At 48.0% G+C, this 25,069-nt stretch overlaps 2 protein-coding genes across 27 annotated transcripts in view; one reads left to right on the top strand and one right to left on the bottom strand.

Annotated features, from left to right (window-relative positions):
* The window catches only part of BOC (BOC cell adhesion associated, oncogene regulated), a 76,227-nt gene extending 61,890 nt beyond the window's left edge, over positions 1 to 14,337 (top strand). For 10 of the 22 annotated variants that reach the window (XM_077993937.1, XM_015129877.3, XM_028844626.2 and 7 more), the window contains 13 exons: positions 9 to 281; positions 1,319 to 1,626; positions 5,041 to 5,203; positions 5,618 to 5,728; positions 6,202 to 6,408; positions 6,777 to 6,958; positions 7,510 to 7,615; positions 7,982 to 8,104; positions 10,325 to 10,546; positions 11,235 to 11,470; positions 11,685 to 11,761; positions 12,274 to 12,467; positions 13,566 to 14,337. In XM_077993937.1, coding sequence (XP_077850063.1) covers positions 9 to 281; positions 1,319 to 1,626; positions 5,041 to 5,203; positions 5,618 to 5,728; positions 6,202 to 6,408; positions 6,777 to 6,958; positions 7,510 to 7,615; positions 7,982 to 8,104; positions 10,325 to 10,546; positions 11,235 to 11,470; positions 11,685 to 11,761; positions 12,274 to 12,467; positions 13,566 to 13,753 — 2,390 coding nt within the window. In that variant the 3' untranslated portion in view covers positions 13,754 to 14,337. The remainder of the gene's footprint in view (positions 1 to 8; positions 282 to 1,318; positions 1,627 to 5,040; positions 5,204 to 5,617; positions 5,729 to 6,201; positions 6,409 to 6,776; positions 6,959 to 7,509; positions 7,616 to 7,981; positions 8,105 to 10,324; positions 10,547 to 11,234; positions 11,471 to 11,684; positions 11,762 to 12,273; positions 12,468 to 13,565) is intronic. The other 12 variants (XM_077993928.1, XM_077993940.1, XM_028844623.2 and 9 more) reach the window with 3 other exon arrangements.
* Positions 14,338 to 17,746: 3,409 nt separating this feature from the next.
* Positions 17,747 to 25,069, bottom strand: part of CFAP44 (cilia and flagella associated protein 44) — a 145,324-nt gene continuing 138,001 nt past the window's right edge. For all 5 annotated transcript variants that reach the window (XR_013414403.1, XM_015129870.3, XM_015129871.3 and 2 more), the window contains 3 exons: positions 23,617 to 23,777; positions 21,571 to 21,705; positions 17,747 to 18,631 (listed from right to left, as the gene is read on the bottom strand). Coding sequence is in view for 4 of the 5 variants with exons in the window: in XM_015129870.3 (XP_014985356.2) it covers positions 18,440 to 18,631; positions 21,571 to 21,705; positions 23,617 to 23,777 (488 nt within the window). In the remaining variant the exon portion in view is untranslated. The remainder of the gene's footprint in view (positions 18,632 to 21,570; positions 21,706 to 23,616; positions 23,778 to 25,069) is intronic.

The following is a 25,069-nucleotide window of genomic DNA, read 5'->3' as shown; positions in this document are numbered from 1 at the left end:
CCTGGCAGAACCCCCTGAGGTCACCATGGAGCTGTCCCAGCTGGTCATCCCCTGGGGCCAGAGTGCCAAGCTCACCTGTGAGGTGCGCGGGAACCCTCCGCCCTCTGTGCTGTGGCTGAGGAATGCCACGCCCCTCATCTCCAGCCAGCGCCTCCAGCTCTCCCGCAGGGCCCTGCGCGTGCTCAGCATGGGGCCTGAGGACGAAGGCGTCTACCAGTGCATGGCCGAGAACGAGGTCGGGAGTGCCCACGCCGTGGTCCAGCTGCGAACCTCCAGGCCAAGTGAGTGTAACCCAGGGGTTTGAGATTCCAGATGATGATTCTCATTTGAGAATCCATTTCTCAAATATACCAGTATATAAGATAGAAAAAAGTAGCTTTTAGTTGTAAGTTCAAATGTATATGAACTTAATAAATCAGAAGTACAGATTTTCACTAATGAAAATAATTCATTTAATTGTTGTATTTAAAAAAGTATTTCTGTGGAACCCAGTTTGACAACCACTGCTCTAGTGCTTTGGTGAAGAAAAGCCAGTCTGTCCTTCTCAGCAAGCTTCATTGCAGTTGGGGCCTATGCCAACTGAGCAGTGACCATGCTTAGCCTGGGGAGAGGTAATATGGGGGTGCAGAGCAACATGGCAAAGACCCTGCCCTTGAGAACTCCCCTGTGGGGACAAAACTTACCAGGGAAACGACTTGAGAAAAATACAGCAGTGAGTACAATACAATGCTAAGTCAGCATTATCAGGTGCCCATATCCTGTGGTGGGGAAGGTCAGGTAGAGGAGAGACAGGTGCTGGCAGGTTCTGTAGAAACCTGAAGGAAGCACTGCCCCTCCTGGCCTCACAGACTCTCAGAGGACATTTCCAGGTGTGTTCATGTCTCATGTTCAGTAGCAAAAGGCCCACATGGTGCTGTGGTAAGAGTCCACCATGAAGGGACATGTCTCCATCTCCAGCCTAGACCGAAAAGGAAGGCACAGGGTTCCTGGGCCTCGAGAGGAAATTGAGTTAGTGCACTGGAGATGCACCTCACGTGGACTCAGGAGAAAAGCAGGCCACCGAGAGGTTTGCTTGCCATGCCCGAGCCACCCCTGAGCCCCTGGCCGGGCAGACCAGGCTGCTTTTTCCTTCTGGCAGGACAGGGACACCGTGCTGTCTTCCATGGAGCCCGGCTGGGCAGCTCAGAGTGGGTGGCGGTCGGGCTGATGGTGGGCCCAGGTTGCCTCTCTGACTTCTTCCTGTTTTCTCCCCATTTCAACAGCTCGGCAGGTAAACCAGGAGACTAACCTTTCCTTCTCCTTCCTGTTGGTCCTCCAGGCATAACCGCAAGGCTACGGCAGGATGCTGAGCCGGCTACTGGCACACCTCCTGCACCACCCTCCAAACCTGGCAGCCCTGAGCAGATGCTGAGGGGGGAGCCGGCGCTCCCCAGACCCCCAACATCAGCACGGCCTGCTTCCCCGCAGTGTCCAGGAGAGAAGGGGCAGGGGGCTCCCGCCGAGGCTCCCATCATCCTCAGCTCGCCCCGCACCTCCAAGACCGACTCATATGAACTGGTGTGGCGGCCTCGGCATGAGGGCAGTGGCTGGGCACCGATCCTCTACTATGTGGTGAAACATCGCAAGGTATGGCCCTGGTGTGGGGCCGCTGCCTCCGCTGCACAGCCTTCCCAGCAAAGCTGAGCAGAGTCACTGCCTCCTGGCCATTGAGTTCCTGAAGCCTGAACCAGTAATCCCCACCACTAATCAGGCCCTTCTGTCTCCTCCAGTGTCCATCCCGGCTGCCTCCCAGGGAGCTGGTTGTGAGATGGTCGTGTGGGACCCTGGAAGGCCCAGGAAAAAGCCTTGTGCGTGCATCCAGTACTAAGCTCTATGCACACATTTCCCAGAAGCTCACACTAGCTTGTAGTCCCTGAGGAGACGGTGAACAGTCTCCCTGGTAACCATCATCCTCCGTTGTTAGTTGTTGATGTTACATTTTGTTTTTTTATGAAAGTAAGCTGTGCTGGGTACATGCCCGCAGGAACCCTGGCATGGTAAGCCAGCTAGCCTAATGCCAGGAAAACAAATATTTGTGAACAAGTGTTTTCTCTGTAGGCTGTAAAATACCCCCTCAGTTCTCAGAATCTATCATGGCTTGGGTTTGACAAGCAGGCATTTGAGCTCAAAGCACATCATGTTGTTCAGACCTCAGCTATTTCTCCTTGACAGAAGGAAGTCTGTCCAGGTGAATGTTTCAGGAGCTGTCAGGGAGGGAGTCTCGGGCTCTGACGGGATGCGGGGGCAGAGCCCAGCCAGGCCTATGCTCCTGTACACTGTGTCCTGTGAGGCAGGGCAGGGTCCCCAGGCAGCCACTCTCGCTGAAGGCTGTGCTCTTACCTGTTGTTACCCCACAGGGATGAGGACATGAAATTCCCCATAAGAAAACATCCTTGAAAATGTTTCTGTTCACTCCAAGTATACACCATTTTCTTTCTAAGGCCATTCGATAGTAGAAAACTATTATTCTTAAATGGATTTTTAAAAATTGTATTTGATAAATAACAGCATGTACGTGCTGATTTTTATTATGCATTTCTATTACTTTTGCTTATAAAAATGCTATGTGCACTTGATGGAAAGCATATGAATGTGGAATTAAAAGTATTTCTCTACTCCTCCCCACCTCCACAAACAAGAAAGAAAACAGAACCAAGCCTGCACAGTGGAGCGCGCTAGCTGTGCAGAAGCCGTTTCCCTGCCTTGGAGCCCTGGCCCCTGACTCCTTCTATTCTGTTCTTTCCCCTTACATGCTCTCCTAGAAGACCTTGGGTCGGGACAAGTCCACAGAGACCCTGGGGCTGTCAGAAAGACACCTAAGGCAGAGCACCCCCTATGCCCCCTCTGCTGCCTCCCCAAAGGCAGGGGGACGGGGGGAACAGTTTCTCATTAGCCCTCCACCTGCTGGCCTCTTCATAGGCAGCCAGCAAAGCGGGTGAATGAGTTTTTAACAAAAAGCAGCATTGTTCACATGTTGTAGGGCAGGGCTAGTCCTAATCCTATTTCCCCATGTAACTGGACACCTCCATCTCAGAGTTGTAGACAAAGATCAGGGCAGGCCAAACGCCCATGGTTCCCAGGAGACGAAACCCAGCATGAGAGCAAGAATAATATTTTTCAGGCCAATAGGTGGCCATGAAGCAGCCTTGCACAAGAGGCAGACTGGCAAAGGCCGTGCCGTGGTGATCCGGAAATGCCAGGCTCAGGCCACATTCACCCCCTCAGTGTGTGTGACAGTGACTAATTACCCTTCTGTTTCTTATTTTCATTTCTGGGCCGGTGAAGTGTGAGGCCAGCGCTGGGAGGGCCGGGGTACGTGGGGTGCAGGGGAACTGAGAGTCCGGACAGGCCCCTGCTGCTTCTGGCTTCTCTTAGGCTCCAGCCTGGGGGCTCCTCAGCCTGGGGTTGCCAAGGCAGAAGTTCTGGCTTGAAAGCAGTTCCTCTCTTACGGAACTAACAAGTCTTAAAGATCCCCAAGAAAGAATTTGAAATCAAAAGTCAGCATTCGGGCTGTGTTTTTTCATCCGCCTTCTCTTACTGGGGACTGGGAATCGTTCAGCTAATTTTCACTGTTTCACATGCGCGAAGCAAGTTTCATTTCCTGGTGCATCTGCAGACCCTGGGCTACTGTGTTTGGGTTTCCAGCACCACTGGGGAGTCTCAGTTTGTAAAAATGTCTCCCCTTGGAACAAATCCTGGAAGCCTGACAATGAGCCCAGACCATTCCTGTGCCTTGAATGGTACGTTTTGTTCAACTTTGGAATATTCTGCTCAGGGAGAAGAGCTTTTCCTTACAGCTGTTTTCTTCCTTCAGCAAACCACAACTTGAGGCTCCAGCAGGCTCTCTGGGATGTAGAGTTGGCAGTAAAGTCTGTTGTCCCAAAAGGTGGGGCAGCTGAGATGAGCAGCCTCTCAGCATCACCTGTTGGGGAACCTGGAGCTCCCTTATTTTTTCCTTTAAAGAGCTAGGAATTTGAAGCTATTAAGGATTAATCCATCACAGTCACAATTCATCCACAGTTTTTAAGTTCTGAGCAAGGACTGAAGGCAGGAGCAGAAACAAAGAGGACTGAAATGATAGAAACCGCACTGGGCTGAGGATGTGGGGAGGGGCCTCGAGGGGCCAGGCATTTGTTGGGAATCTACTGTGCACCAAGCTCACTGCGGGGCACTTTATACAACTTCTCTCATTGAATCTTCAGAATAACCTGAGAGAGTTTATTTGCCTCGTTGGTGAAATGCAAAGCTGAAGGGTCAGAGGGTTAGGGGACTTGCTCTGAGTTACACAACCAGGATTTGAACCCAGGACTTTGGATCCCAGACTCTTCTTCCCAGGATAAGGCGCAACGATGGGCATGCTCTTTGGAGTCAAGTCATGGTTTCGGTGCTCACTAGCCATGTGGCCTTGAGCAAACTGCTCATTTCTCTAAACCTTAGTCTCCCTATTTGTGAAGTGGGAACAATATTAACACCAATCTCTTGGGCTATTTTGAGGAAAAGGAAGTAGCGCCTATAAACTGCTTAATTCCATGTGTAGCACAGAGTAAGCCCTTAGCAAATGTTGCTATTTCATGGGTGCTGATACTTTCATTATCTTTCTCATCATTGTGTCTCATTAGAATATAAACAGAGGGAACTGCGTTTGGTTTACCTACAGAAGGAGAAAGAAAGCAAAACATGGAGGTTCTTTGAAATACAGGGAGAAAAGGTCTTTGGAGGAGTTCTCAGCAATATCAGTCAGGCTCTCTGACTTCCCCACTGAGGTTTCTTTGATGAGATCATTAGACGAGGGATCAGAGAGCCTGATGTGAATGTCCCACTGAGGCTGGTGTCCCATAGCCAGGGGGGTCAGTCTGAGTCTGTGCCGCCCCAACCCCAACCTGGCCCATTGTCCTTCCCCTTCTCCTGCCCTCTTGGGCTCAGCGCTGCTTTCCTTGCAAACCACAGCCTACTCGTAGCCCTAGGCTGAGAAGCTAGTCCTTATACCAGCTCCTTCTCCAGCAGGTCACAAACTCCTCTGACAATTGGACCATCTCTGGCATTCCAGCCAACCAGCACCGCCTGACCCTCACCAGACTCGACCCCGGGAGCTTGTATGAAGTGGAGATGGCAGCTTACAACTGTGCAGGCGAGGGCCAGACAGCCATGGTCACCTTCCGAACTGGTGAGAGTCAAACGTTGCCCCTTGCTTAGGGTTTCCATGGGTCTAAGCAAGTTCTAGTGGCCCAGGTGAGAATTCCTGCTCACCTTGCCCCATCCGTTCACTTGAACTTCATCTTTCCTTCCAGCTACCGCCTCCTTGTGGTTTGTGTGCTAGGCTGAGGTCCCAGCTCTCATCAGGAGAGTTGCCAGCCGGCCTCTCTGGCACCCCTTCGTCCCTCTCTCACACAGGGGCCAGCAGTAGTACCATAACAGAACCAGTGTCGGCCGAGGCTGAGCCCACACCCTTAGTGCCCTGGATGCTTATTTGCATCACTTTGTCACGCCCCTCAGCAGAGTCTCAGGCAAAAAGGACTCTGTGGGAGGGAGATCTAATGCCTGCTCTCTCCCTTGCTGACTACAACCCATTTCCACCCAGGACGGCGGCCCAAACCTGAGATCATGGCCAGCAAGGAGCAGCAGATCCAGAGAGACGACCCTGGAGCCAGTCCCCAGAGCAGCAGCCAGCCCGACCACGGCCGCCTCTCCCGTAAGGCCCGAGCAGCAGGGACGGGACACGCAGTCAGGACTGGAACTGCCTCAGAGGGCCTGTTCCCGTGGCTGAATGGGGTCTTACTTCTGTAGGTCCAGGGTTTTTGTGACATTTTCTTGGCATCTCCCATTTAACCACAATGAGGAAATGTAGTTTGGAGCTTTTTAAATAAAAAGCTGGCATTGATGCTGGGATTGCTGACTGGGTGCATCTAGAGAGCAGCAGAGGCCAGAGCGGTGGCCCTTGGGCCTCCACACTCTGGCTTTGCAGAAGGATAGCATAAGGGGTCTTAGCTCACAGCCTTCGCCCAGGAGAGGGCAGCCCGGGCAGCCGTGGGGAGGTCTGACGTGAACACCAGTGGGTGGAGGGCTGTGGGGAGGCGTGGACCCGTCAGGAGCAGGCCAGGCCCAGTGGGCATTCAGCCGTCATCTCACCCTGCTTCCTTCCTTACTGGGTGCGGTCTTTCCCAGCCCCAGAAGCTCCCGACAGGCCCACCATCTCCACGGCCTCCGAGACCTCAGTGTACGTGACCTGGATTCCCCGTGGGAATGGTGGGTTCCCGATCCAGTCCTTCCGTGTGGAGTACAAGAAGCTAAAGAAAGTGGGAGACTGGATTCTGGCCACCAGCGCCATCCCACCGTCGCGGCTGTCCGTGGAGATCACAGGCCTAGAGAAAGGTAGGGGCCTGGCCATGCTGTGGCCTTGGCCTGATCCCCCAGCTGCCCCTGACCACCTGGAGGAGGATGACGAGCCTGGGATCCCCTTCTCTCGGCCCAGGCCCCCACCCACCAGCATGCCTCCGTGTTGCTGTCTGTGGTGTTTACCACAGTCCTACAAGCCTTCCGCCTCCCTCCAGAAGAGCATCCAGAGCCATCTCCCCCGCAGCCTGGCTCTGAAAATGGCGGGTGTTCTTGTGAGGCCTTTGAGAACTTGCTTTGGGGAAGGGCTGCCCAGAAGACCCTCCCGGTCCTGGGCCTTGAAAGGCCATGGGAGAATCAGAAGGTGTTTCCCAGCTCCTGAGTTCAGTGAGTGTCCCTCTCACCAGGCACCTCCTACAAGTTTCGAGTCCGGGCTCTGAACATGCTAGGGGAGAGCGAGCCCAGCGCCCCCTCTCGGCCCTACGTGGTGTCGGGCTACAGCGGCCGCGTGTACGAGAGGCCCGTGGCAGGTCCCTACATCACCTTCACGGACGCGGTCAATGAGACCACCATCATGCTCAAGTGGATGGTAAGCGGGCCTGGCCGTGGACTGCAGCAGAAGACGGCCTCCCCTAAACGCCCTTCCCTGTGAGCCTGGGGATGAGACTCCCCCAAACAGGGCACCTGAAAGCTTCATCAGTGGAATTTGGAAGGCTCTTAGTGGCTGGAGCTGCTCTAGTGGTCTCCTGTTGATTCTGGTGCCTTGACCTGGTAGACCTCTCCCTCCTTCCTGCCCTTTCCCTGATACCACAGGGGATCCCAACACAATTGTTCAGGGCCCCTTCTCAGCCACAGGGGCCCCTCACATGTCCAGGGAGATCAGAAGCAATTGAAGTCTTTGGAGAAATGGCAATTTGTTTCTTCTCTTCAAAAGCTTAGGGACGTCTAGGCTAAATAAAATAATGAGTGATCTTCACAGCATTTTTCAGAGAACCTCAGAGATGTCATTAGAAATCTTTGCCGGGGCCCCAAGTGAAATTCAGACTCTGGACTGGGGTGGAAGCTTCATACACCAGTGGTTTTGCTTTGATGATGTTTTCTTTGCTCATTGTCAACTTGTTTCTTCTCCATTCCCTATAGTACATCCCAGCAAGTAACAACAACACCCCAATCCATGGCTTCTATATCTATTATCGACCCACAGACAGTGACAATGATAGTGACTACAAGAAGGATATGGTGGAAGGTGAGACACAATTCTGTGTTTATAGCTTCTGTGTGCTATAATTTCCTCCGCTGGGATGGGGGACAAGGTGTTGGTGAAATCTGGCGAAGCATAAACCCGCGTCTGGTGTGACACAAAGCTCTGAGCTCCATGTCACTGACTCATTCATAATACCCTTGAAGCTATCAACTTCATGGATCCACATGATGATGGGACAACATGGGTGGACACCTAGAACATTTCCTCCAGCGTTCCTCCATATGCCTCCCCTGTGCCAGTCAGTGGCATCCTTCCCCACACACTGCCCCAGCTGAGTCGACTATGAGATTGGGCTCAAGAAAACCATGTGCACATTGCCATGCACCATTCTCTGACTCTCTTTCCCAGGGGACAGGTACTGGCACTCCATCAGCCACCTGCAGCCAGAGACCTCCTACGACATTAAGATGCAGTGCTTCAATGAAGGAGGGGAGAGCGAGTTCAGCAACGTGATGATCTGTGAGACCAAAGGTGAAGCTCTTTGGGTTCTCTCTCCTGTCTTGGTGTCCCAGCAAGGGAAGGCAAAGTCACCATTCCCTGTGCGGTGCTGGGTCTCTTTTCCAGGAAGACTGTTTTCCACATAACCTCAGACTTGGTCATGTTTCACTCTCTACTCATTTGTCTGTGCCTAGTACTAAATAGGCTATCACGACACCTTCAAGGAACTTGGTAATTAACTCATCCATGAAATGAGGGGATACACCTCATTCTTAAGTTGGGAACTTCCTATAAATACTCTATTCCAGCAATGATATTTGGTGCTTCCATGGGTTGGTTTATTTAACTGAACTACAATCCCATGAGATGGGAAAGGAAGTGGGCATGAGGAAGCTGCATACTTTAGCCAAGGCCGTGCAGCCAGTTAGGGGTAGAGCACGCTTTGGGCCGGGATTATCTTAACTACAAGACCAGACCCTTTCTATTGCACTTAAAACATGTTAAACGTAGTCACATAATAACTTGTTAATATTTGCACATTGGTCAGATGGAGAGATAGCATTATCTCCATTTTGCAGGTACTGAAAGTGAGATAAAGCAGTTGTATTGCAAAGAACAGAATCAGGAGAGGATCACAAAGGAATAGGAATAGGGACAGAACAACACATTTTCCTCTCATCAAGGCAACAGCATTCTCTCTTCTGCTTCACTGGCTTTCAGTCATTCAGCAGATCCTCCCTGAGGCCTCTGTGTCCCTCCCTGCCCTCTTCCGTCATGCACACTGGAGGGAGGGCGGATACATGCACAGCCCAGAATCCTGGATCACCTGGTGCAGGGAGTGCCCAGAGGGAGGAGGAGGCTTCATAAAGCCTTCACACTGGTCTGCTGGAAGACTGAATCTCAGGCCAGGATGAGGAGAGAGTGGCCTGGGGGCAAGGCTGGACATAGCGCCAGATGGTTGGAGTGTCAGGTACTGGGAAGGAGGTTATGGGAGTGAATGCCCAGGAAAGAGGCCACTGAGGATACTGTGAGATGAGCCGGTGCAGCCAGGGACAGCGGGGGCCACGCGAGGCTGTGAGGTGGGGGAGGACTGTCAGTGGATTTGTCTGCTGAGATGGGTCACTGGTGACTGCAGGGAATGGGCTGAGGGTTGAGAACTGGGGCTCTAAAGTAAAGGTAAAGAGAAGGGACGGGTTTGAGTCTCTTTGCTAAGGAGGTGTCCGTGGGACCAGGGACTGCTTGCGCACTAGGGCTGGGAGACAGTGAAAGGAGTTTCCAGCTGGAAGTACTGAAACTTATTGAAATGGCAACAGCAAGAAGAGAAACAGATTTCATGAGAAAGGAACAAGGTAAAACCACTTGGAGGCTTACCGAGTCTTTGGCTCTTTGGAGACTTTGAAATGAAGTGTCTGATAAGAAGCAGGACTCCTGCCCCAGGCAGGGGGTCTGGGTGGGGAGATTCGTTTGGGGGTCTTTAGGATATAGGTGGAAGTCATGGGACTAGGTGAGAATATACAGAGAGTACAGACAGAGGGGAACCAGGAAGGCCTCCCAGTGTCTGCGGAGGCAGACGGCACAGAGAGGGAAGGAGAGGCGTACAGAGCAGCAGAGAGGTGGGGAACGTCAGGGGACAGAGTCCGAAAGCCAGGGGAGAAGACGGCCACTAGGGCCAGCAGGGTCAGCGGCACCTCCTAATACTCAGCAAAGCTCAAGTGAGGAGCTGATGGCCTCGACTCCACCTCTGAATTGGCATCTCACATGTACCATGTGTCCTCGTGAGTCCCGGAACACGCGTTCCCCTGCTGTGATCCATGCTAATACATAGTACTTCGTGTCTCAGTCCACCAGCAGGTTGCACACTCTTGGGTGTAGGTAAATTCTTCCATTCCCAATTCTTGTTCTGGCTTCCTGCATTTTAAATATTTTCTTCCAAAAGTTCACCAGCTCTTCCCAAAAGCACTACACCACTTCTGCTGGAAGTACCTGGTCCAGCTCTGGTGCATGGCTCACAGGCATCTCAGGCTCTGCTTTGAAATGTAAGGGTCAGGTCTCCGCCACACCACCAGATTTCACATTAGATGCCAATTTCATGCTGAGTGTGGACGCCATTCAAATAAGAGATTTTGAGGCCCAATCTAGTGAGTTTGACCCCACTTCCCACACCCATGGAATGGGGGTGGTTTTTTTTTTCTATTTGTTGTGAAGGAAATATCAAGGAAACATATGCTGAAGTGAGTTTTGTCCACAATACAGCTCGGAAGTCTTCTGGCCAGCCTGGTCGACTGCCACCCCCAACTCTGGCACCACCACAGCCGCCCCCTCCTGAAACCATAGAGCGGCCGGTGGGCACTGGGGCCATGGTGGCTCGCTCCAGTGACCTGCCCTATCTGATTGTCGGGGTCGTCCTGGGCTCCATCGTTCTCATCATCGTCACCTTCATCCCCTTCTGCTTGTGGAGGGCCTGGTCTAAGCAAAGTGAGTGAGTGACGCTTTCAGTGGGAGGAGCCTGGGCGGGAAATGGGGGCTCCACTACAGAGGCCTGTGCCTAGGTCTGCGTCCACAGAAAGCTCAAGCCCGAGTCCTCCGAAGGTCTCTGAGGTCAAAGAACACCTGACGACTGGACCCCTCCCCCCAGCTAACAGACCTCGGCTTGGGGAGGAGGAAGGAGGGAAAGTTGGGCTGTCTTCTGTGCACCTTTGGAGCTCGGGACCTATGCAGTGCTATCTTCTTAAGTGTCCGAAGCTGCTCCTCTCACCGCATGTTCCTGCTTAGAGTCCATCCTGCCTGTTCGCTGCGTGCGGAGCTGCCTTCAGCTTTCCCCTCTATCCTGCAATCTTTCAGTCACTAATTTCTGCTTCAGATGGCAGGACATCTGGTCAGCCTGCCTCCTCTAAACATTGCTGCTGCTTTTCACTCGCCACTTCCTGCCCCCAAGCCCTGGACCCTGTATCTCCCCACCCTTCTCCCGGCAGAAGAGTCTAGGTGTCGGGTAGAAGTGGGCACACGAAGGAGACTCTAAGAGAAAATGTTCTCCATCTCCTGGGCACCGTCAACCCTCTGCCTACATCCTTCGACCCTCTGTGGCCAGGAGCTCCTGACGGCTTTTCCAACCCGTCCCAGGCTCCCTTGGCCTAAGCACACCTTTGTTTTTCTATCCTTCTAGAACATACAACAGACCTGGGTTTTCCTCGAAGTGCCCTTCCACCTTCCTCCTGCCCGTATACTATGGTGCCATTGGGAGGACTCCCAGGCCACCAGACCAGCGGACAGCGCTACCTCAGTGGCATCAGTGGACGGGCCTGTGCTAATGGGATCCACGTGAATAGGGGCTGCCCCGCGGCTGCAGTGGGCTACCCGGGCATGAAGCCGCAGCAGCACTGCCCAGGCGAGCTTCAGCAGGTAGTGCACTCTTGGGTGTGGATGGCAGGTATGGGACACCCAGGAGGGAGCGACTGGGCTGCCTTGGGGGACCTCCTCCCTCCTAGGGTCTCAGCCCAGGCTGCTGGGCCAGGCTTTCTTTAGTCAGGAGCAGATGCTCCTGTTGATCAGTGAACACTGGAAAGTTACCTGGACTCCCTGGCGTGGCCATCTCATTACTCTTCCTTTTGAGCAGCAGAATGACACCAGCCGCCTGCTGAGGCAGACCCATCTTGGCAATGGATATGACCCCCAAAGTCACCAGATCACCAGGTAACCAGGCTTCTCCCCTTTTACTCCCAAGCCCCACAGCCTCACTTTCCCTTTAGCTCCTCAAATCCAAGGCCAGTCACTGAGAGCCAAGCAGTAGTGCTGTACTCAGGGGTCCCCGGAACTGACAATCATGCTCCTCTGAGCCGTTGCCCTAATAGGCAGTTGTTTCATTTGCAATTGCGGTGCCTTTTCTGCCTGGGGGCATCGGTTGGCATCTCGGAATCCTCCCTCACTAGGCAGATCAGAAGCACTCACCACAACTGACTTTGCCCATGGGCCCCTGGACACCTGACCTCACATCCTCCCACATGGAATAAAATGGAAATGGACTAGAATGATGAGTGAAAATGATGGTGTGGTACCTCTTGATGTTCAAAGGGGAAAGCAGTCTTTGCCCCATCTGAGCTCTCACCAGCTCTGATGCCCTCAGACAGGGAGATAGCCAGCAGGGGGTGGGGCGACAGGCCCACCCTGCCCGGCCCCACCTCCCCATCTGGGCTTGTGCACTGCAGGGATCCCGAGTCTAGCCCGGACGAGGGCTCTTTCTTATACACCCTGCCCGATGACTCCACTCGCCAGCTGCTGCAGCCCCACCACGACTGCTGCCAACGCCGGGAACAGCCTGCTGCTGTGGGCCAGTCAGGGGTGAGGAGAGCCCCCGACAGTCCCGTCCTAGAAGCAATGTGGGATCCTCCATTTCACTCAGGTTGGTGGCAGGAGCAGGGCAGGGAAATGGAACAGGCTGGGGGTGACATGAGGTAGGCATCCACAAGCCAGTAGTAACAGTCTGCAAAGGTGGGGCTTGGTAAGGAGCCAGCCACAGCATTGATGTGGGAGGGATGGGGCATCGAGGGTGGCTGGCCACTTTCCTTCACTGCTGAAGGCCCAGTAGGTCTGTGGGATGTCCAGGTGGGTTCTACTCCAGCGTGATAAGCTGCGGTCCTCAGCCTCTGAGAAAAAGGCCATTTCTCCATGTCAGAGGAAAAAACCCTTTTTGGTCTGTGCATTTCAAGGCCATTCACAAATACCATTTGCCGCTCATCACACTAAGAGGCATTCTCTAATCATTCTGAAATGCCTTACTTTGTTGAGGCTTGTCTCTTAATTAAGGAATAAGGTTGCCTCAATCATTAAGGAGCCAAATTCTTATAAACATCATCATCATAACTCTTTGTACTTCCACAGAACTTTTTCTCCAAGGAGTTTGGGGCCATTCGCACTAAGCCCATCCCATTGTCTCCCTCCATGCTAGTCTCCTTAGAAATCAGTGGATACTTGGTGTCCTCACCAAGTATCCACTAATGTTTCTTAGCTTCTCTGTGTGCATGCCCATGTATAGGCAGATCCTGGACCCTGTCTCTAGGAGATTAAATTTAAAAGATGCTGGGTCCTAAAGCTCGACCCAGCATCATTTAAACTGGACCGTGTCAGTCCGGGGGGACTGGATTGTGAGTGGGATGGTTGTAACCAGAAGCCATAGCAAAGGGTGGACTAGCAGCCTAAACACAGAGCAGGGCTTCCTTCTGCGTTTCACGGGCTCCACTGACTTCATCTGCTCCTGTGGTGTGGGCTCAGTGCTGGAGTCTCTGCGGTCCCAGCATGAGTGGGAAATGGGTGCAAGTGCCCCTCCCTGTTTCGATGAGAGACCTCGGAGGAAACCGAAGTGCCCTTGTCTCGGTGGCTTCTGTCCTTTCCAGAGCCAGTGTAACCACCTCCACCATAGATAGAGATTGGCCCAGTGTCACTGGGTGTTGGCTCCTCGGTCAGTCTGGATTTTAATGGTTCCTACTCTTTCTTCCCTCAGGGCCCCCATGCTGCTTGGGCCTTGTACCAGTTGAAGAGGTGGACAGTCCTGACTCCTGCCAAGTGGGTGGAGGAGACTGGTGTCCCCAGCACCCCACAGGGGCCTACGTAGGACAGGAACCTGGAATGCAGCTCTCCCCGGGGCCACCGGTGTGTGTGTCTTTTGAAACACCACTTCCCACAATTTAGGCAGAATCCAATATCCCAGAAAGACTATATATATATATATATTTTTTTTTTTTTAAAGAAGAGACAGAGAAAATTGGTATTTATTTTTCTATTATAGCCATATTTATATATTTATGCACTTGTAAATAATGTATATGTTTTATAATTCTGGAGAGACATAAGGAATCCTACCTGTTGAGGTTGGAGAGGGAAAAGAAAGAAGCCGCCACCTAACAGGAGTCCCCCAGGAAAGCACCGCACAGGCTGGCACGGGACAGACTCCTAACCTGGGGCCTCTGCGGTGGCAGACGAGGCTGCTGGAGGCCCACAGATAAGCTGGCAAGAGGAAGGATCCCAGGCACATGGTTCCTCACAACCACGAGGTTGAAAAGCAAGGGTCACGGTATCACAGCCTGGAGACACCCACACAGATGGCTGGATCCGGTGCTACTGGAACATTTTCCTACGATGCCCATGAGAACAGACCAAGATGTGTACAGCACTATGAGCATTAAAAAACCTTCCAGAATCAATAATCCGTGGCAACATATCTCTGTAAAAACAAACACTGTAACTTCTAAATAAATGTTTAGTCTTCCCTGTAACCTTCAACTGAGTCATGTGTGAGTCAGCATTTTCTTTAGATGTTAGAATTCAGTCTCTGAGTATTTGAAGAAGATACCCACTTACAATATTTTCAGGTCCTTCAGAAATGAGATCTGGAAAAGGCAGCAAAGGTTTCTCGTTTTTGTTTTTTAAAACAGTGAGTGTCAGTTGTGCTTGGATTCATACAGAACACATTACTGTCTGGTCCACAAGGGAACCGTTGTACAACAGACCAGGAAAAACAGATTCACAGTTCTCTTACCAGCTGGACTTGAGACGAAGTTTAGGTCGTATTGAAGACATCAAACTAATCTTTTTTATATAGGTGTGTGTTGAAGACCAAGTATTTTCTCCAAAATACGATAGCTAAGTGCTGTGCCACACATGGACATACGGTGCGTGATAAATTCACTTGGTGACTTCCCTTCTTTCCAAAGATACACCAGCATTGCCAGAGTAGTTGACTCACTAGTTTAAAATCAACATTTACATACTGTTGTCCAACCAAAGGATCAACCATAGATTCTTTTTTTAATTGAAATTTTAAAATCTTTAGTATGTGGAAGTGGAACTAGATGGAGACTGATGCTTGCAAATGAAAACCTTACTACACTTTTGAGTTTTGGGGCTGGAGAGGGTGGGGGGGGGGGGCTGTATTTTCTAGATTTCAGTAAAATTGAGTTACAGATGAAATGCCACTTGAGACAATCTCATTAAGTGGGGGCCAGACCCTGGCTTCTAAACCCGAAGAATTCGATAAACGGGGTCCTAGGGAAGCCTGGGGCATTGAGTCACTCTGACTGTTTAGGGCAAGTGCATCCTCTGCTGGCCAAAGTAAGTACAGCACCTGCTATTCCTCAGACTTCTGCATCCTTTTTCCATCAACAGCTCAACGTCAGAACTTCTTGTGGAAATGCAGCGTGGTTTTCAGGAAAGCAGTATTTTAAAAATATTTTTTAAAAAGGACTGTAAGGAACAGGTAAATGATAGGAAATGAGAAGCAGAGCAGGGAAGAGAAGAGAAAAAATAAGATACTGTGATTTCAGACAACCTGGCATCACGGCCCAGAGCTCACTTCTGGAGTGGGTAGAGCTAAGGCTCTCAGTCATTGCTTTGCTATCCAGAGGCCTCCCAATCTGAGCTGTAACTCACCTTCTAGCCACACTGGTTTTTTACGTTTTTTCCTTTGTTTTTTTCTCCTTGATCTAAGGTAGTTGAAAAATGAATTTTGGTGAGCTTTTTGGAAGTGATATGTGAAACATCTGCACAGCACTGGAATCATAGCACTCAATGGTTTTAGCTCTAAAGAAATGTTTAGCGCATGGCTCACAGACCTCCCTAAGTGGGGAGCCCGCTGTGGTAGGACAGGCTGGCTGGCAGGCATGAGCAACTCCTTTACTCTAAAGTTGTGACAGAGGGGCTGGACTCTGCGGTTTCTGTTTCTTCTAATGCTGAGATTGATCATCGGCAATACTATGGATGAGAGTTCAGAATAGCCAAGATATATGAACAATTGACCCACAAGTAACTCAGTGTAGGCTGATTTTTGGCCTCATCCTCAGAGGTGAGGCTGCTCCTCTGGGAGCACAGCAGGAGGCCGGAAAGTGTGCCAGGAGCAGGACAGCTTCCCAGCCACCCACCCATGCCACACCTTGCTGGTCTACTTGGGTTTGAAGCTTAACTTCCCAAAGATTCAGGTGCTCTAACTTAACTACAGATTTAAGACTAAGCCTGGAATCAAGTTGAAATGAACCTAAAGCTATCAACGTATTTTGTCCAATTCAAAATAAAGTAATTGAGTGTTAACTGTCTTGTCAATTCCGCAAACATGCGGAATGAAGCCCTGAATATTGCAGAATTAACTAGTGATTTAGTCTAGCTCAGTTTGGGAATAATTATCCCGATTAGTTTTCCTCTCAGTTGAAATGCGCAGCAAATCCTGACGTGGCTCTTCCATAGACTCTAGGTTCACTCTTGCTGCAATCAGAATCAGAATTTCAGAATGGGAAGGAATCCATTCTACCAATCCTTCATTTGTCAGGTAATGAGGCCCAGGAAGATAACATAACTTCTCCTGATTCTCTTACCAAGGGGATGGTATCGCCTCTAGACCTTTCTCAGAGACCAGCCACTCTCTCTAGGTAGCTGCTGCTTGCAGCCGCCAGCCCCTACAAAGGCCCCCGTAACCCTCACCTGACATTTACACCCTGTTCAGCCCCCTCCCACATCACATAGGGTCAGCCTGTGACCCATATGACAATAGTGACGGTATGTCACTTCTGGGTTTGGGCTGTAAAAGACTGTGGCTCTTGTGTGCGTCATTCTCTCTTGCTTTCTCCCTCACTCTTGGATCACTCGCTCTGGGAGAAGTCATGTCCTGAGAAGCCCTATGGAGAGGCCCACATGGCGAGGAACTGAAGCCCTGCCTAATGGCCAAGGGAGTGAATTTGTTAGTAGCCCCTCCAGCTCCAGCCAAGCTTCAGACGGCTGCAGCCCCAGCTCCTAGTGTGACTGCAACTCCACGAGAGACCCTGAGCCAGAACACCCGGCCAAGCTGTCCCCAGATTCCTGGACCTCAGAAACCCTCTCACTCCTGGGTCAGATCATAAGTTTGTTGTTTCAAGCTAAGTTTGGGGTAATTTTTTATCACAATAAATAAGATATTCAGGGCTATGACTTGCATATTTTTAAAAATACTCAAAAGGCACACATGGTTTAGGATATACAACAAAGAAAGTGATTTTTTAAAAATAAGTGGGTGCTCTCCAGTAGAGAAGTGACTACATCAGAAATTAATGGTGACAAGTGAAAACAATAAGGTATTCTGACCTCTTAAATAGGAATATGAAGAAATCTGAGGAAGAAAATAGGCCAAGTTGCCACCTCTAAGAATATTCTGATGTACAAAGAAAGCAAGTCCTGTATCTAATTTTGGGGGGCAGATTAGCAGGTTAACACAGGTGAGGAAGACTTGGCATTGCTGAGTTCCCTTCTATATTTATGCAATGTTCCCTTCTTCACCCACCCTTCTCAGTGACCAGCTTATCCTGGAACAGCCTCAATGGAGTCACTCATTAATACAAAGGTCTTAATCTAAAGAGCTATGCTGTGTTACTAACAGGATTCTAAATGTCAGTGAGATTATCCTTCAGTGGTTACAGCCATGAGCTTCAATGAGCACTTACCCCCAAACCAAAAGGATCCTCTTAAATTAGTTTAAAATGTTATGCATAATCAAAAGTGATTGTGAAAGATGATCTCTAAGGTAAATCTATTTCATTGTCTCCTCGTCTATATCAAAACCAGCAAATGGCCCAAGTAAAACCTGAAGAAAATGGCAGAGGACATGAGAAACTATGGGGAAAACTTAGAATTCTGATGGAGTTGCAGAAATCTTTAGAGAAAAGCCTCCTTATTGACTGTTTTATTAAGCACACCCCTCTGCTCCACTCAGAACTGAGGAGTCTACAAAAACTGGGCTATCCAAGAAGGCTGGTTATTTTCCTGCTTTCTGCCAACCCAAAGCAAACTGCTCTGCCATATCTGTTTGTATTTCCTGACTCCCGAGCCCTCAAATAACTGCTTTATGAAGTCAACAATGCCAAAACTGAAATTTGCAATTCTGCTCTAAGATATGGTTGGCAAGATGTCTTTTTATCCTGCATCCTTTCAGAGGACACTTAATGACATCTAAGTTTATTTTCTAAGGATCAAGAAAACAGTTTTCTCACGAATTGCTGAATGATAGTTTTTCTTGCCAATGGCTAAAAATTCAGCATACCCCCAAATCGAATTTTCCTAAAACAAAATATATTACAGATGATTTACAGCAATCATGAAACAGCCTTCTGAGACTTCATATTCAATCTAGTAGGTTCAAAATATCTAAAATGATTCAGTTTCATAACAGAGGTTGGGTGCTGCATTCGGTTCTAAGATAACCAAATTGTAGAGAGATTCTTAAAGCTACGTGACTGGATCTGGTTTTAGACTTTCAAACAAGTTAACTTTAAAGTAATAAGATTGTTGGAGGTGACGAGGAGACAGAACTTCGGGTGAGTTATGTCAGAAATCTTGCATGGGTTTGCGAAAACAGCAAACTCAAAGGTCCGCGGGCTGCATCTCTTTCTCTTGTGGAGACCGAATGGGGGGGAGGATAAGACCACCTTTCCTACGCAAAAGAGCAATCTCCTCCTTTAAGGCTGAAATCCTTTCCGCCTGGAGTTGGATCAATTCAGTGACTTCCTCTCTTGCCACAACATCTGCTTCCCGAAGGCTCTGGAAGGCATTGCCCTGTTGAAAGAAAACAGCTCCCTGTTGAAGCATCATTTGGCATGTGAAAAACTCCATGCCTTTATACTGTGTATCTGTGATGAGTGTTGGCCTGACAGTCACCATAAACAGCCACTGCTCCTTAATCTTAGGAGGCTTCAATTCCTCTGCTAAAATCCCACCATTAGAAATGTGTGCCTTTGGACTAATGAACAACTCTTCAAGTGCAAATCCTCTTTGGATGAGTATACTTTAAGCTAGCTATCAGTCATTCATTACCTGGAGAGCTCATCACTGGAATAATAAAAGACAGAGTATGTCTTCCTTTTTCTGTACAGCCCGTATTTCGGTTCCCAGAATGAAATCTTCTGTTTCCTCATCTGAGTTATTTCCCTGTCCCGCTGAATCCTACTCATGTTTCACACATCACTTTCAGGGAGGCCTTCTTTGCCCCATGGACTAGGTTAGGATTTCCTGCTTTCTGTTTTATTGAAACATCCATTATACATATATATCACTATAATTTACAGAATATTATATGGTTCATTCTGAACCATATAATATTTATGATATTTGACCATTTTTTAAATCTAAAAGAATGGCAACTTAATATGGCATGACCAAAGTGCTTGTTTGATACCTATCTTTCTTGCTAGATGCTGTCTTTTAGAAACAGGGCCCCATATGACTAAGTCTCACCACTCTGCCAATACCTGCCCTAGTGCTTTCTACATAAGCAGATGCTCAATAGCATTCGAATGCATGAATACATCTGTGAAAGGAAACACATAATACTGGTGTGATGCCCACTCTGTGCAAAGTGCTTTGCATATGCTCTCTTATCTAATCCCCAAAACGACTCTGAACTGGGTGGTATCATTCCAGTTTTACAGATAAGGACACTGAGATTCAGGGAGTCATTAACTGGCCAAGTCAAGCTGGAAGCAGGGTTAGAATCAGGTTGCCTGATGCTAAAAGTCCATACTTTTTCCATTACTCCTATATACTATAGCAGACCTTCATAGTAAGTAAGGGTTACCCAGCACCCTCTGTCTCTTTTCCCTTGCTCACTTTTATTCTAGAGGCCATGAAAGCTAAACACTAACCTTACCCATTTTCTCTTCCAGCTAGAGAGAGCTAAGTGGATATAATCTGAAACTTTTGCTCCTTAATAAAAGGGACAGAAGAGGCTGGTGCATGGATGTGAAACATGGGAGCTGAAGCAGCTGCTGTGTGACTTTGACGGAAACTTTGGGAAATCACAGAGATACGGGCTCTGGCATCATGACCTACAAAACCAAAGCCTGTAGTCATCTTCCTCTAGACTTCTTGTCAAGTGAGAAAAATGACTCCTATTTGTTTAGGCTACTCTTAGTAGGGCTTTTGGTTACTTGTAGCTAAAAGCATGCCTCATATACCAACTCATGCCGAGTCACTCCAGTGGGTTATTTTGAAGTCACCTCACTTTCCCCCCCTTCTCCTCACCAGACTCAATCAAATTTTGGCTATTCTTACTTTGAAATGACTTTTGACATTTGACACATTTTTGCTGTCACCAGCTATATCCCAATTCACACCTACATCATTGTAAGAAGCAATGGAGTCAGCATTGGAGGCAGACAAACCCGAATTTCAAAACTAACTTCACCATGCATTAGCTCTGAGAGCTTCAGCAGTTACTGAGCTCCTCGGAGCTTTAGAAAGTAGTGTTTTGATGATTAAATGAGATATCCTATGTGAAGAGGCCATACATGTAAAGATATACTGTGTAAAGAGACAGATACTAGTAACTTCCTCTCCCATTCAACTGATCTCCTGCCTCTAAGCTGTTTCCTCTCCAACGTATCTGGACTGATCAAAGCACATCAGCTCAACACATGTTGACTGACTGCTCAATCTGTGAAGATTTGGGTTAGGTATTAACCTTCTCAAACACTGCCTTGATCCTTCACTCAAAAGTTCTTCAGTGGAAAAAGACCCCTCAACATTCAAATTCTAGTCTTCTTTCACATCTAATCTTCAATTATAAGGCTTCCTAATCCTCCTAATTCACTTTTCATGGAATAAACAGCATTATTTCTTACTGTGGGACTTTTGTTTAGACCAATGATTCTTAAACTCTAGTGTGCCTCAGAATCTCCGGGAAGGCTGGTTCATGCAGACTGCTGGGCCCCTCTCCTAGGGCTTCTGAAGCAGTACAGCTGGGTTGGGGCCTTAGCACCTGCATTTCAAACAAGTTCCCAGGTGATGCTGATGCTCCTCTTCAGAGGACCAAACTGTTAGAACACCTAGCTTAGACCATTTCCAGGGTGCTGAAAGAAAATATAAAGCAAAGAAGACCAAGAGAAACAACTGGCCTTTTGCAGGTAATATTGTTAAGTATATAACATCGAGTTTAGAATATGCTATACACGTGTTAGGTTCGTAGAGGGCAAGACTTGGATTGGGTAAATATTTATTAAGTATTATCCACCACACACAATGTATTAAGTATAACATTAGGCTGGCTAAATATTACATAATAGCAAGTTGAAACCCACACAAAGTAACAAGCATTTTAATAAGATAACCAGGTAGATTTCACCATTCGAGATGCCCACTTCAAGTCAAATGAAATAAGCAGATATTGGAAATAGATGTTTGACACCAAATTCAGGGAATATAATGGTGTCATTATTTATGCCTAAGTAACCTTACACGTCTCCAGGACCAAGGCAATTCTATTGATTAGTACGTATATGAGTTCATGGCACCCAAGAGGCATTCAATAAAGCTAGTCCCTCAGGCCCACTGTAATGTGGCTAACACCAACTCAGTGTCCTGAGGGATGCAGATGGTCTGGAAGTGGTCCAAGATCAAGCAAGGTTTGTTTAAATGCCAGTACTTAACATTCTTGTGAATAGCTACCTTTAACAGAGCTTCCTCAGTTCTGAAAAAGGGTCTGAAGAAAAAGAACATACCTGCTGATTCTGTAGTGTATTCAACCGAGAATCAAGTTTCTTCTTTTCAATACACAAATCATTCATCTGATAGAGCTTTCTGGTGTGTTCTTTTGTCTTCAACATCAGTTCCCATCGCATTTGAGCAATCTTTTCCTACCAGGGTAGGAAGATGCAAAATAGATGTAGTGAATAAGAGAAGAAATGAAGAAAAATGAGTGTCCAGATTTGGTCAAAATTATCAGGCAAATGGAACAATGTGCCCATATGAAAATATAATCAGAAGCCAATAAGAAAATGCAACAGAAACAATTGCATTGGGCCTGGTTTGATTAAAGATAAAAATGTAAGCATGCTCAAGAATAGGAGTAGGTAGAAATAAGATAGATATGGACATCATTATATTATTGAGGAATGAAATCACTATGCATACTGATTGCTGGTACTCATTACTTAAAAGGAAGGATGATAATTTAAGCAGCTAACTTTTCTATATTGCTCTTTCTCCATCGTTCCCCAGTCTTGGCCCTGGACCCTTAAGGTAGATGGTTTCAATGGCCACACATATGTATAATGGCTTTCTTTTGTTTTCTTATTGCTCCATTAGTTGCTCACTGCAATCTCAAACTTCTGGGCTCAAGTGATCCTCTGCCTAAGCCTCTCAAATAGCTGGGACTACTGGTGTGCAACACCACACCCAGCTAATTTTTTTTATTTTTTGTAGAGACAGTGTCTCACTATATTGCCCAGGCTTCCAACAAATTATTTTAGATTGCATATATTATTGCCAACATTCCCTTAATAGGGACCAGTCCCACTGACATGAACACTATTTGCTTCTTTAAAGTACAGTGGTACATGTTGGATTAGAAAAGTTGAGATGGAACCGTTAGACAACACAGCACTAGGAAGCTCTCCTCCTACCCCATCTGCTAATGAGATAAGACAGGAAGCTGGAGAAGTCATCATGATTTTGTGGACTTATAAAATCTTTGTGAAAGCTCCTACCACCGAATCAGGCTGGAACAAGGGCATGGCTCATCTCATGGCTCAGGGAACAATATGTAGGCATTGACATCCTCTAAGACTCTGTCAGCCAGTCTATGACTTGTTACCAAATTTATTACTTAAAGGTGTTTCATCATTTCCAAATTGGCACAGCATGCAAAAGCCATACAGTAATACAATTCTAGCCTGAGAGGAGAGCTGCTCCATTTCTAAAACTGTCAGAGTAGTTATACTTTTTAAAAAAATTTAGGTTCAGGCATACATGTACAAGTTTGTTACTTAGGTATATTGTGTAATAGTGAGGTTTGGGTTTCTAGTGGACCCATTACCCAGATAGCAAATGTTGTACCTAGTAGGTAATTTTTCAACCCTCACCCCACCATCCTCCCCTGGATGCTGGAGTCCCCAGTGTTTATTATTTTCATCTTTAGGTGCACATGTACCCATTGTTTAGCTCCCACTTATAAGTGAGAATATGCAGTATTTGATTTTCTGTTTCTGAGTTATTTCATGTAGGATAATGGCCTCCAGCTCCATCTGTGTTGTTGCAAAGGACATGATTTCATATTTTTATGGCTTCATAGTAATCCATGGTATTCTATATACATATACATACATACACACATACACAGCACATTTTCTTTACACGAATGCTGTGAGATGATATTTCATTTTCTCATTGTGGTTTTAATTTGCACTTCTCTGATGATTAGTGATGCTGAGCATTTTTAAATATAATTTTTGCCTGCAGAACATTTATACATTAATGTAAGTCTCAAAATGGGACCTCTCCATAATCTTTCATCCATTTCACGTCATATTTATATGCACCCTGGACCCCAAAACCTAGTGCTGGTGCTCTCACTCCAAGATAAACAAGTCCCTCTAACTAAGTGAACAGTAAGGAAGCCGAGACAGGCCCAAGATCCTGGGGCAGCCAAAGGGGGCTCGCAGACTGGCTCCAGCTACATAGATGCTTCACGGTACCACTTCCTGCTCCCTGGGATTTCTTGCCTCCAACTAGATTCAACCAAAGATCACCTGCCTTCTCCTCCTTACCTCCCACATCTTCATCTCCTTCGCATTCGCTAGCTCCTTTCGAAGTTTTCTGATCTTCAGTTCTTCAAGTGTTGTATTAACAGAAAGCGTCTGAAGGGCTTCCAGGTTTACCACACGGCCGAACTTGCTGATCATGAGCTGACGGACGGTTTCCTCCATTTCTAAAAGAAGACAGTCACTGGCTCAGGTTGTTCAGTGGCTCCCATTGTTATAAATGAACACCAGAAACAATAAAGTTCTAAGGACCTGCTTTTGCAACACGGTGAAAGATTTTATGTCATCAGTGATTTTTCTTCTGTGATTTTTTGCCTGCTGCTTTCCTCATTTAAAATGCCCATTCAGTATTGTCTTTTCACCTTCTGAATCCTGTATAAAACTGACTCAATGTTCCCAAGTGGCTCACAGACTGATCTGCCCCTCCTCAGACTCTTAACAGGCACCGACTAGATTATGAGCTTGTCAACTTTTTCAAATATGGCATTTTACAGCATCTAGTATTAAGAACAGAGCAGGCACTTCAGAGAAGTCTCCATCTTACTCCAAGTAAATAACGACAGTCCCTTTGGGAATTCAGGAGGCCCTGTATGGTCAGCCTGCCTAGCCTGCTTTCTCTTCCCCCTGCTTTCCCATGCCTCTCCTCCTTACCACCCTGCTTTAGACACACTGGCCTCCTCTGTGCTTCTCAAACATGCCAGGCTCGCCCCAGCCTCCTTTCCTCCAATCTGAACTGCTCTTCCCCAGAGACCCATATGGCTTGCTCCTCCCAGCCCATTTTCTAAAAGCAAGCTGACACTGGAGCTGTGTCTAAGGGCAGGCTCTTACCCTCTCGCCAGGGAGAACCGCGTTTGATCAGGCGTGCTGCCTTTCCATGGAGCCTGTCCCGGCCCCTGCCGACCTCAGCACTCTTTGTCTCAATCCATGTTTAATTTTTCTTCTTAGCAATTATCTAACATGTCATATCTAACATGCAGTATCTTTTACTTTGGTTTTTTTTCTTTCCCCAATGTGAGAACACTAGAACACCTCTCCAGGAAAACATGATCTTCCAACAGGACTTCCTCAATGTCCAGACTCTCCCCTGAGCAAAGTCTGAGGGCCTTAATATGTAGTGAGATGATTCAATTATTTTATAGTGCAGAAATTAGTATTTGGGCATAACTGTTACAATTTACGTTTCAATTAGAATAGTACAATTGGCATGGCTGCCATTATGCGCAATCCAGGAGAGGCTACTCACTTTCTATCCTACGTGTTACCCCACGGACATGTATAATGTGGTGGCCATGATAATCAGTGATACAAATGAAATGATGAATGGATGATGGGCACGTGTGCTGGCCTGTGGCTGCCTGCCTGGCCTCCTCAGTAAGAGCTTTGATTTCCCCTTAGCTCCACCCCCATGCAAGGGGTTGCCCTCTCGCACAGCAGCCTCACATACCAGAACATGTACTCT

Source organism: Macaca mulatta, chromosome 2 (genome assembly GCF_049350105.2).
Source record: "Macaca mulatta isolate MMU2019108-1 chromosome 2, T2T-MMU8v2.0, whole genome shotgun sequence".
In the NCBI taxonomy this organism is placed as follows: domain Eukaryota; kingdom Metazoa; phylum Chordata; class Mammalia; order Primates; family Cercopithecidae; genus Macaca; species Macaca mulatta.
Note: the sequence above shows the minus strand (reverse complement) of the source record. Positions and strands in the feature narration are given on the sequence as shown.